Below are 12,542 nucleotides of genomic sequence, written 5' to 3' on the forward strand. Positions count from 1 at the left end.
GTCCAGGCTCTTCTGGCTTTTATAGTCTCTGGTGAGAAGTCTGGTGTAATTCTTATAGGTCTGCCTTTATATGTTACTTGACCTTTTTCCCTTACTGCTTTTAGTATTTTTTCTTTGTTTTGTGCATCTGATGTTTTGATTATTATGTGACGGGAGGTATTTCTTTTCTGGTCTAGTCTATTTGGTGTTCTGTAGGCTTCTTGTATGTTTATGGGCATCTTGTTCTTTAGGTTAGGGAAATTTTCCTCAATGATTTTGTTGAAGATATTTACTGGCCCTTTAAGTTGGGAATCTTCATTCTCATCTATACCTATTATCCTTAGGTTTGGTCTTCTCATTGTGTCCTGGATTTCCTGGATGTTTTGAGTTAGGAGTTTTTTGCTTTTTTCATTTTCTTTGACAACTGTGTCAATATTTTCCACCGTATCTTCTGCATTTGAGATTCTCTCTTCTATCTCTTGTATTCGGTTGGTGATGCTTGCGTCTGTGACTCCTGATCTCTTTCTTAGGTTTTCTATCTCCATGGTTGTCTCCCTTTGAACTTTCTTTATTGTTTCTATTTCCATTTTCAGATCCTGAATGTTTTTGTTTAATTCCTTCTTTGTGTTTTCTTGCATTTCTTTAAGGGATTTCTGTGATTCCTCTTTAAGGGCTTCTATCTGTTTACTTGTACTCTCCTGTATTTCTTTAAGGTAGTTACTTAATTCCTTCTTATAATCCTCTATCATCATCATGAGAAGTGATTTTAATTCTGAATCCTGCTTTTCAGGTGTGAAGGGGTGTTCAGGGCTTGCTATATTGGGAGAACTGGGCACTGATGATGCCAAGAAACTTTGGTTTCTGTTGCTTATGTTCTTGCGCTTGCCTTTCGCCATCTGGGTAACTCTAGTGGTACCTGCCCTCTCTGTGTAAGATTGGAATCTGTATTTCCAGTTATCTTGCTTATTGCAGAGCTCCTCGGAGTCCAGAGGTCTCTGTGGTCTTATGCCCCTAATCTCCCGGGTGGAAGAACTCCTGGGACTCAGGCCACCTCTTGGATCTGGTAATCCTTCTGTTCTGAGTGCAGTGGCTCCTCGGCTGCTCTGAGTGCAGTGGGTTCTCGATGACTCAGGATTCAGTTTCAGCTGCTCTGAGTGCAGTGGCTCCTAGATGACTCAGGATTCAGTTTCTCCACAGGACAGGAGCAGACCAACTCTGTGTCAGCTGCTCTGAGTGCAGTGGCTCCAGCTGCTCTGAGTGCAGTGGGTCCCTGATGACTCAGAATTCAGTTTCAGCTGCTCTGAGTGTAGTGGCTTCTCGATGACTCAGGATTCAGTTTCTCCACAGGACAGGAGCAGACCTACTCTGTGTCTGCTCCAGTCCCAGGGACCAGGCAGGGGCCGAAGGGAAGTGGAATTCCGGAGGGGCAGGGTTTGGGTAGCTGCTGTGCCCTAGATGTCCCTGGCTCCCAGATGTATTTCTGGGGCTTAGGGAGTGAGATGGAGTTCTTACCAGCTGCTCTGTGTGCTGTGGCTCCTGGATGACTCAGGATTCAGTTTCTCCACAGGACAGGAGCAGACCGACTCTGTATCTGCTCCAGTCCAAGGGACCAGGCAGGGGCCGAAGGGAAGTGGAATTCCGGAGGGGCGGGGTTTGGGTAGCTGCTGTGCCCTGGATGTCCCTGGCTCCCAGATGTATCTCTGGGGCTTAGGGAGTGAGATGGAGTTCTTACCAGCTGCTCTGAGTGCAGTGGCTCCTGGATGACTCAGGATTCAGTTTCTCCACAGGACAGGAGCAGACCGACTCTGTGTCTGCTCCAGTCCAAGGGACCAGGCTTACAACTAGATCTTATGGAGACCTTTTCTCTATTGAGGTTTCATCCTTTCAGATAACTCTAGCTTGTGTCAAGTCGACATAAAACTAGCCAGCATAGAAGTGATACATAGAATACTAAAAACATTGGGTGAAACCTTCCCAAAATGTCTCTGTGGGCACAGTAATAGTGAAACCACATGTTTCTCTTTCTGCTTTGTTATCCATGGGTGCTCATGAATAGCACTAGGACCGAGCAGAATGGTAGAAAGCACACTGACAAGAGCCTTAAGTCCTGACACCTGGAAACCAAGAATGCCTGGCTGTTTCCATGTTTCTATCATATCAGAGGGCAGTGTCTCCACTCTTCAGTTCTTGACTGCAGCACCTTACACACACACACACACACACACACACACACACACACACAATCACAACAACCCCTGCCCCCAATGGTGAACTGCTCTCAGGGAGTGAAGCAGTTATGTAAAAGGCACTCTACTGAACCAAGTCTAGTTTATGAAGCAGCTACCTGCTGAGCAAGTACAGTGGAATATTTGTGCAAAATTGTATAGTTGTTTTATTTCTCAAGAAAGTTCCTGGTGGTAGCACCTTGGGGTTTTCTGCAAGATGAAGTGAATTACCTTTCCAAAGTAAGACTACTTTACCAAATTTCTTCTGTTTAAGCAATGGGCATGAGAGTGTCAAAAAGCTAGGATTTCACGGTGAGAAAACTGCAATTCTGTCTGTTGGCACACTTTTAGTTTTAAAAACTGATAGTGATATAGAGTCAATTCAGAGCGAGTCTCTGGGGTCTGCATTTAAAATGGAGAAAGTATCAGATAACTTGCTTGTTTCACTTGGAGGTGTTGCCAGATGCTTCCATGAAGATTGTATTAGTGTGCTATCCCTCAGGACTATGCATTTATGGTTCACGTTTTTCATTTGGGGAAAATGAAACATATGCACAAAGTCTGACTAAGTTTTCTTTCCAAACTCTAGAATTATTTCCAGTGATATGAATCATGAAGTTGGACCATTATTATTGAGTTGAAATAGACTAAATTTAATATTCATGATCTATGACAAAGAAGACTTTATGGAATCTGCCCCGATTCCACCACTAGATCCAGCCATTATAGATTCCTATCATCATCATCATCATCATCATCATCACTCATTCATCTCCACTCACTGAGGGTTCGCTGACGACTTCCCTAGCTGCCTTGGTTCCTTTAGGCTCCTTGATCTTTCTCCATATACTCACCTATTTGAGTGGAAGATTACATCTCATTGCTGGATTCTAAGGCTGTATGGCTTATCTGCGGAGCTTCCCTCATCTGAGATGGAACAGTGGTCAGTTTTCTACCCTTGGGGGCTCCAGCTTTCTTTGAAAGCTATAACCTGAGGAGGTAACAAGGCTAATACTCATTCCAAATATATATTTTAAAGTTTGTATTGAGAAGTGTTTTTGAAAGATGCATGTTCTGAAATATTGCCCATCATCTTCTTTAAGGACAACCTTGCAAGGAAACTGCTTTGTTTTGGCACATATAGACAGGACTCCTTCAGATAGGAGAGTCACTTTGACTGTTGAAGTGCAGCATCAATAGTCTCAATAGATTTTCCAGTTTCAGGTTTTAATTACTAAAAAGCATCTTTTCATGTGGCCCAGTCACTGGCTGTCTCCAATATCACCTTTTTGTCAATTATTTATTTATTCTATTTTATGTGAATATGTAAATGCCTTCATGTGTGCCTGAAGAATCCACAATAAGGCATCGGATCCCTTGGAAGTGAGTTTATTAGTTAGTGGCTGTGAGCTTTCCTGTGGGTGCTGGAAACCAAACCAAATTCTGTGTAAGAGAAGTAAATGCTGTCAACTGCTGTACCAACTCTCAGCCTTCCTCTAATATCACCATCTCAGAGTGGATGGATGTGTTCTCTTCCATAGATATGTGTTGTATGCCTTAATTGGCTCAGCGCTCAAGTGTGAAATCATATTTTGACATCATGTAGTGATACAAGCAATATAGAGCAAGATTGTAGGAAGAAGATGTAAACCAGGCACGGATGTATGCATGTTTTTAGCATGGAAACTGCCTAGATACTGAGAAGGACAGAGGAAAGAGAGCTGAGAGTCTACTGCAAGACCTATCATATATCCTCCAAAATGTCAGTGACCAAATATGTCATAGTAATTGTTGAGACAAAAAAAATGGTTAGAAGCACAATTCTAGCTTATAAAAAGTACTTTCCTGCTTAACACACATTTTCCTGTACATGCACATATGGTTTAAGAAGTCATCAAAAATATACAGAAACTAGGGATCAAAATGCCAATTTTTATTTGTTGACAATCTATAGAAAAATCAGTTTATTGAGAGAACATAGAAAAGTCAGCTTTAATTCACATATATGGTTCAAAATGAATTTGTTGAAAGATGTGGTTTTACTTCTTCACCTCTCAGTAAATTTACCATAATGCATTCCTGGGATCTTGGGTGGTGAGAAAGAAGGAAAGAAGTATATATATGAATATGTATATATGAATTTGTGACCATATGAGTGTATGTATATTTATGTTACTGGAGCTGCTAGGAATGTTTATCATGAGGAATACTTGAAATTAATTAACCAAGTCATGTCATTCTTACTCAGATCCTAGCACATATTAGAAATTAGATTAACATCCCTGTTGTTTTGCTAGCTTTCCTTGGACAGTGTGGTTACCATGACAACTCAGTGCCTGCTGTGGAAACTGATGCCAACTATGCTTCCACTTATGATTTTTGCCTGAATCATTTATCACTAAGGTATTGTCATGTGTTGTTTTTCTAATTCTGATTTTGCTTCTAAAATTAATGCTTGACATTTCAGATGTGGTAGAGATTTTTCCTGCCCATTTACTCATTTATAATATGCTTGAATCAATCTGACTCAGAGTCACATTTTTCTCAGAAGTTACTACCTTTTGTTATTGATGCATATATATGTATATGCATATATATATAACTTCCCTCCACAATTTAGCCAAGAAATGCCCCTTCAAAATAGCCTCAGTGTTAAATTGATACCTTCCCAGAATTCCTTGAGCATATGCTTTGCTTTCTAATACTATCTCCTTGTCTGTACAAAGGAAATAATGCTACCTACCTCAGAGAATAGCTTTTTAAAATGTCTAAAAATAGCAGCGGACAGTGTGTGATATGTCGCCCCCTCAGCATATGTGATTTCCATGCACTTTGCCTCCTTTATTCAGTCAAAGCAATATCTTTAACAACATCATGGACCGGCTACATAGTAAACAGGAATAAGCCCACTTATCTGTTAGAGGAGTCTCAGTTCCATTGTTTGGTGTGTAGGAGGAGTTGTAGGATAAAGCTGGGAAGAGAAAAAGCATCATTGTACAGCTTCCAGTGAATTGAGTCTGCCTTTCCCATCTGCTTGCTATTATCTCTGTTCCACATGCTTTCTCCCTTTTACTATAACACCACAGAAAGATGTTTAATATGCACTGCAGAATCTGAGGCTCGGAGTGAAGAAACAAGTCTGATATAGAGTTAGTAGGATAGGTTCCTGGAGAGATTCGGTTCCCATTATGGGGACACTTAGTAAAACACTACCCTTCCACTAGTCTCCTCCATACTAGCATGTAACAATTCTGAACATATATGAACCACAGGAGATAGTCTAAAGTTGAGATCCTACATGGGAAAGCATTCTGTTGTCTCATGTGGAGGGAAGGAGTTCTTTAAAGTAACTGTCATCAGGTGGTTCAGAAATTCTAGAACTCTGCATTAAATTAATGGTACTTAAACCTGTGCTGTTTACCACAGGCAAGGGTGAAAATTCTCCTAACTAGACTCAGAGGCTTCTACAGAAGAAGCCAGGAAAGTTTCAACTCTATGCGACATGTTAAAGGAGTTAGAGCAAAGACATCAGAGTTCCATCTTTAAGGCACTACCTAGAACCAGTCCCATCTAAGACAAAAAAAAAAAAAACCCACCAAGCCTTAGGCTGGAGAGATGACTCAGGAGTTATGAGCATTGACTGCTCTTCCAGAGGTCCTGAGTTCAATTCCCAGTAACCACATGGGGGCTCACAACCATCCGTAATGGGATCTGATGCCTTCTTCTGGTGTGTCTGATGACAGTAACAGTGTGCTGTCATGAAAGAAAGAAAGAAAGAAAGAAAGAAAGAAAGAAAGAAAGAGGGAGGGAGGGAGGGAGGAAGGAAGGAGGGAGGGGAGGAAGGGAGGGAGGGAGGAAGGAAGGAAACTAATCCTTCTAATGAACAGGACTACTCTCTAGAGTGTAGAGACCCCAGGTAGGGAAAAACCCTTGACCAAGCCAGCTCAGTTAGTCAACAGGTTCTCCAGAGCAGGAGTGAGGATTCAAAAGAAAAAAGACACAGGATTTTCAGGGCACTTGGATCAATATCATCAATGAAGATCTTCTAGTTGTTCTAGAACTCTGCATGGTGCCATTAAATTAGTTGGATTAAAATGTTGACAAAAGAAGTGAGGAATTTTCCAAGTGTGGAACCTTTTCCCCCAAATCTTCTGCTGGTGCTTAGTAAACTTGAACACATTTGGGTCCAGGCCAAATCTTTTGAATTAAAAAAAAAACAAACCATGGAATTGAAGTGAGTTAATTCCAGCTGATTCTGATATTCATTGAGCTTTGAAAAGCACTGCTGTCTATTTGCAACAAGATCTTTTAATATCTTAAATCATTTAGTATATTTTGTCATGGTTCTTGATTGCGAATTTTCTATCTTCTCTAAAGTGTCAGTAATTCTTTCAATTTATTAATAATCATTCAGTAATGAATATACAGACCACTGGCCTAGGCACTGGGAAAGTAGCAGGAAGAACAAGACAGGAAGGGGCCTTGGATCTACCACTGTAGATTGGCAAAACCAGATAAGAAAACGACTAACCAGGCAAGTTATGTGGGGTTTTCTGTGTGAAGAAAATAAAGAGAAAACAGCTTGACAGAGGATTACACACAGAGTTGTCCTGAAAGCCTTTCCTGGAAGTGGCTTTAGAACTGAGTCCTGAAGGATAAGAAGCCGCACACAGACAGGCCATGTCTTGGTGTGCTTGTACTGTGTGTGGGCCAGTTAACCCGGGAGCAGAGGACAGGCAGCCCAGTGGCTGGAGCCTGGCAGACAACAAGCAGGCTGGTAGGGGGTGAGGTGGAAAGGGCAGATGCAGCACAGTCTGGGCCACCTCTGACACTAAGACTGTATGGTGAGGATGGAGGATCCCAGCAAGGAGGTGACATGACCTGTAGGGGATGGCTGGTCTCTGTGCAGAGAATGGTCCACAGAGAGGCAGGATTAGCTAGTGTGGAGGCAAATACAGCCATCAGCAGCAGCCTGTTGCAGAAGGCCAGGGGAGGGGTTAGGATGTATGGAAGCCATGATGCAGCAGTGTGCAGAGGGAGAGGGTGCCCTGGACAGGGCTTTGTGTGGGGGCGTGGGGGCTGTGGTAGCAGGGACCTCCAGTGACTGTGCCTGGGTGTGAGGGTGAGACAGTGAGACAGTCCAAGGCACCCCTGGGCTAATTCAGCCCCACTACTGCTTTCTGTCAGATGCTCCGAGTGCCTTAGGCTATCAGCAGACAGTGGTTGTAGGGTTAACTAGCGACTTGGTGCGGGCGAGGGGAGGGGGGAGACATCGTGGGCGGTGCGCGCTCCAGGGCCGCGTGCGCGCGCCCAGCATTCCGCGTGAGCCAGAGGAAGGCAGAGGGACCGCGGAGCACACAGCACGCCCGTGCCGAGCCAGCGAGCGAGCGAGCGCCCGTGGAGCCCGCGTGGAGGGAGCCGCCGCAGATTGACCTGCAAGATGAACACCCTGCTGTCCCGGGCCAACTCGCTGTTCGCCTTCACGCTGAGCGTCATGGCGGCGCTCACCTTGGGCTGCATCCTCACCACCGCCTTCAAAGACAGGAGCGCGCCCGTGCGCCTGCAAGTCTCCAGGATCCTGCTCAAGAAAGTGGAAGACTTCACTGGACCCAGAAAAAAGAGCGACCTGGGCTTCATCACCTTCCACATCTCTGCGGACCTGGAGAAGACTTTCGACTGGAACGTCAAGCAGCTCTTCCTTTATCTGTCGGCAGAATATTCCACCAAAAGCAACGCTGTGAACCAGGTGGTCCTCTGGGACAAGATCCTTCTGCGAGGCGAGAACCCCAAGCTCAACCTGAAAGACGTCAAAAGCAAGTATTTTTTCTTTGACGATGGACATGGTCTCAAGGGAAACAGGAACGTCACTTTGACTCTCTCCTGGCAAGTTATACCGATTGCTGGGATCCTGCCTCTTGTGACTGGATCTGGACGCGTGTCTGTCCCATTTCCAGATTCCTATGAAATAGCCACGACTTTTTGAAGAATTCTCTCTGCATCGGAAAGGGGACATCTGTGTACCTAAAGAATCGTAGTTTAAAACTGTCAAGAATCTGAAGAAACTTGTGCTGTAACGATGTGTTGCATTAGTGCATGTTTACACTGAATGTGATTTAGAAGCAGACGTTTGTTCATCTCTTGTAAAGCATGCTTGATTCCTGGAGGGAAAAAACAGTTAATATGATCATTTTTTAGATGCCATAAGTGGTGGAAATAAGGTGGCTAGCAAGTTTTCCTGAAGAGTGAATACATATTTATTCTGTAAATCACCGTAACGCAGTTAATGGCTGAATGTTTGAGAAATATGGATCTTTCCAGGTTCTCCCTGCAAACGTTTTTGTGTTTTACATTTTTTTGAAAAAAATAATGTTTAAACATTGTCAGTGAAAGTTGAAAACATTTGCATGATTTCCCCATTGAGTGAAGCTTGTTTCAGTCTGTATGCTTACTACCACTAGATGCTAATTATGTACAATTCTCTGCAAGTCTCTATTTTAATAGGTATTGGAGTAATATTAACACTCATAGTTTAATTTTTCATTTACAAACTCTCTTATATGTTATTGTATTCTATTGCTGACAATCTCAGGTTGTGTATAATAGAAACATGGGCTCTTTATGGATGAAGACTCTGAAACCGTGAAGCTTGGGGAATCATTCCAAGCTTAAATAGCTAGCAAAAAAAATGGAGCCAAATTTTTGATCTTGGATATTCTCATTTCCTAAGTTTATTCCAACTCTCATACCTGAGATGACATCATAGTACAATTTCATTTGTAACTTACATTGTATTTTTGTAGCCCTGAAACCCTTTGTCTTGATGTTTCTGATCTTCTGTAAAAGTAGCTTATGTTCAAGTTGTAAAAAAAAAAAAGTCTATAGAAATATATCTCCTTTCACACTCTGTGTGTTTGCTTCCTTTATAGTGGAAGTATAGAGACAGGTTCAAAGTGGGATCGAGCTTAAGGGGAGGTCCCAAGGCCTGACACTACTGACACTATTACTGAGGCTATAGTGTGCTTACAGACAGGAGCCTAGCATGATTGCCTTCCGAAAGGACCAACAAGCACCTGAAAGAGTCAGATGCAGATATTTACACCCAACCAATGAACTGAAGCTGCTGACCCTTGTGGTTGAATTAGGGAAAAGCTGGAAGACGCTGAGGAGGAGGGTGACCCTGTAGGGGGACCAGCAGTCTCAATTAACCTAGACCGCTGAGATCTCTCAAACACTGAGTTACCAACCAGGCAGCATACACCAGCTGATATGAGGCTCCCAACACATACATGGCAGTCCTCTGCTAGGGCTGGGTTCTGTCAGAGATGATGCACCTAACCCTCAAGAGATTTGGGGCCCTAGGGAGTTTAGAGGTCTGCTGGGGTGGAGGTGGGAACATCCTCGTGGAGACCAGGGGTGGCAGGGAAGAGAGGTACGGGATGTGGAACAGTCAGAGGGTGGACTGGGAGGGGGACCAGAGCTCCCAGGGTCAAAATCACCATCCTGGGAGCACACAGGGAGGGACTCATGGCTCCAGCTGTATATGTAGGGGAAGATGTTGTCAGGCATAGGTAGGAGAGGAGGTCCTTGGTTCCGTGAAGGCTGGATGTCCCAGTGTGGGGGAATTCAAGGGTGGAGAGGTGGGAATGAGTGAGTGAGTGGGTGGGTGGGTGGGGGCACATCCTCATAGAAACAGGAGGAGGGGGGATGGGATAGGGGGTTTCTGGGTGGGGGGTGAAACGGGGAAAGGGGATAACATCTGAAATGTAAATATCCAATAAAAAATTAATTTCATAAAAGATTAAAATATTTTAAAAAGAAAAGAATAGTGCACACTGCTGCAACCACTATAGAAATGAGTGTGGAGGCTTCTCAAAATGGAAATTTAGCTGTTCTGTGGCCTAGCTATGCTATTCCTGAGCATACCCCCCAAAGGACTTGATACCCTACCACAATAGCAGGAAATGGGATCAACCTAGATGTCCATCAGCAGATATGAAAATGTGGTATATAGACACAGTCTATTCAGCCATAAACGAAACTAAAAAAGTGAGATTTGCCAGGAAATAGATGGAACTGAAATATAATAAGTGGACCGTCACAGGCAAAACAAGACAAATACTACATGTGTTTTATCTTTATAGCTGAATAAGTTAGATTGCATATGTGGGTATACACAATGTATATATGCCCGAAGGAGGTCCTGGCTTCTAAGTTTCACATGTATGTCCTTGAAGGGCGGGGATGGTGTAGGATGTGTATGTGGATGCCAAGTGAACGGAAAGGGACCTATGGGAGGAATAAACAGAGGCTTTAAAGGAGATCGGTGGATGTGGTAACAAAACACATATCATGTGAAGGTAGAATGAGGAATAACAAAGTGGGTACGGGTTAGACAGAGGTAAGGGGACATGGAAATTGGGGAGATGAAAGGAGGGAGGATAGTCAACCTAAACTATGTATGAAAATGGCATAAGGAAAACTTTTTTGTTAGCATTCCTTCTAAGCTCTACCCCACAGTTACTTGGCAATAGCCAGTATGCCTGACTCACTGTAAAAGGTCCTGCTTGCTCCCTCCTCTCTCTCTTACTCTCTTACCCTCTCTGTCCCTTCTCTCACCCTTCCCCTCCCCTTCTCTTTCCACATGTTCCTGGCCCAGCCAGCCTCTCCTCTACTCTCCCTTTCCTCCTCCCCCTCCTCCCCCTCCCCCCCCCCCTCCTTCTTCCTCTCTCTCTCTCTCTCTCTCTCTCTCTCTCTCTCTCTCTCTCTCTCTCTGACTTTCTCTGTCTCTACTCCATCCTCAACTCCCCTCCCTATGCCCTAAATAATCTCTATTGCATACTATATCTGTCACGTGGCTGGTCCCTCAGGGGGAAGGGATGCCTCAGCATGGGCCCACAGAGAGGAGGCCCCCTTCACCTTCACCATACCGCACTCTACCAAACATATCCTGGATCTTTCTTTCTTTTTTATAAACACAACATTTTTGTAAGACAAAATGAAACAATAATTTTACATTATCTCATACGAATATATCACGATTTAATTACATTTGTTCCAAAAATATGGATATAGCTGTACAGTTCCTGGAGAAGCATGTGACATTGAATTTTCCAACTGGCATAAAGGTCAAATGTGTAGCATCATATATACCAAGCTGGCTCTGGCTTTTGGTTTTTTCATTATATATTTCAGGGCCTTCGCTTGTTTATATTTGTATAAACATATACAATATATTTAAGTTGAATATTAAGTATACAATTAAATATTCTAAATAATTTAAATTATTTTGAACAAGTTAACAAAAATGGTGGTCTTTTTGTTTAGCATATTTACACAAAACACCTTAGTAATCTGCAAATAGGAAGACCAGCGAGGACAACACATAATTCATAAAAATTTGAATTTATTTATAGTATGTATACCAAAAAGAATGTTTAACTCCAATACCTCTATACAGGTACTAGACATGCAGATGTTAAAATCTGCAGTTATCTAATCTTAAACTTTGGGTTTTTCCCTTGAGAAAAACATGTACAAGAAACCTGTAATCTTAACCAGACCCTGGTACTAGTTTCATTTTACTGCTGCAATGAGTGGATCTGTTAGTTTGCTAGAAATGAATGTTGAAATTTACTTTAGTTATATTTTATTTGACTAGTGCAAGTTTTTAGAGATTAGTGAGGAAGGGAATTACTGTTGCAGTGTAGACAAAGGCAACAGGAGATTCCCTGGGGCTTGCTGGTCAGTTAGTCTGGCCCAATCTGTGAGCTACAGGGTCACTGAGAGATGTGTGGTGGAAAAACTACAGAGGAAGACACAGAATATCAACCTCTATTCTCCACATGATGCTCCACTCCCATGCATGTGCACACATGTACTTATGTGCATGCAGAAGTCACACACACAGGTTAAAATCGTTGTTGCAAGTTTTAACACAAACTTAGATATTAGTTATTTCATAAATATATTCATATTAATCTACTGAGTATACATTTGAAATTTTTCATAATTACAATAAATATCCAGCATTTTTATAAAAATAAATAATAATTGGTTGATAAAGGGATTGGTTTGTATGAGGCCTCATGGGCTTTTCCCTTCCACTTTGTCCATTAGTGTCATCCTTGTTTAGCTCATGTTAGTGCAGTCATGTTGATGGAACTAGGAGACACAATCTCACAGCAAATTCTCCTGTTCTCACATTCTTTCCTCAGCTTCTCCTACAATGTTCCCTGAGGCTTAGGTGCAGGATTGTTCTGTAGATACAGCCATTGGAGAATGATGGAGGTGGATATACATATACACATACACACACACACACACACACACACACACACA

The 12,542-nt window shown here is 42.7% G+C and overlaps 1 protein-coding gene across 1 annotated transcript; it reads left to right on the top strand.

Annotated features, from left to right (window-relative positions):
* The first annotated feature begins 7,525 nt into the window (after positions 1–7,525).
* LOC114629026 (signal peptidase complex subunit 3) lies at positions 7,526–9,102 on the top strand. Its single transcript, XM_028777009.1, has one exon. The coding sequence runs from the start codon at positions 7,645–7,647 to the stop codon at positions 8,185–8,187; it is 543 nt and encodes a 180-aa protein (XP_028632842.1). The 5' UTR covers positions 7,526–7,644; the 3' UTR covers positions 8,188–9,102.
* The last annotated feature ends 3,440 nt before the right edge of the window (positions 9,103–12,542 follow it).

The sequence above is a fragment of the Grammomys surdaster genome, unplaced genomic scaffold (genome assembly GCF_004785775.1).
Source record: "Grammomys surdaster isolate TR1022 unplaced genomic scaffold, NIH_TR_1.0 276, whole genome shotgun sequence".
NCBI classification, from domain to species: domain Eukaryota; kingdom Metazoa; phylum Chordata; class Mammalia; order Rodentia; family Muridae; genus Grammomys; species Grammomys surdaster.

Coding starts and splice junctions, on each gene's coding strand:
- LOC114629026 (XM_028777009.1), top strand. CDS start 7,645: ATGAACACCCTGCTGTCCCGGGCCAACTCGCTGTTCGCCTTCACGCTG.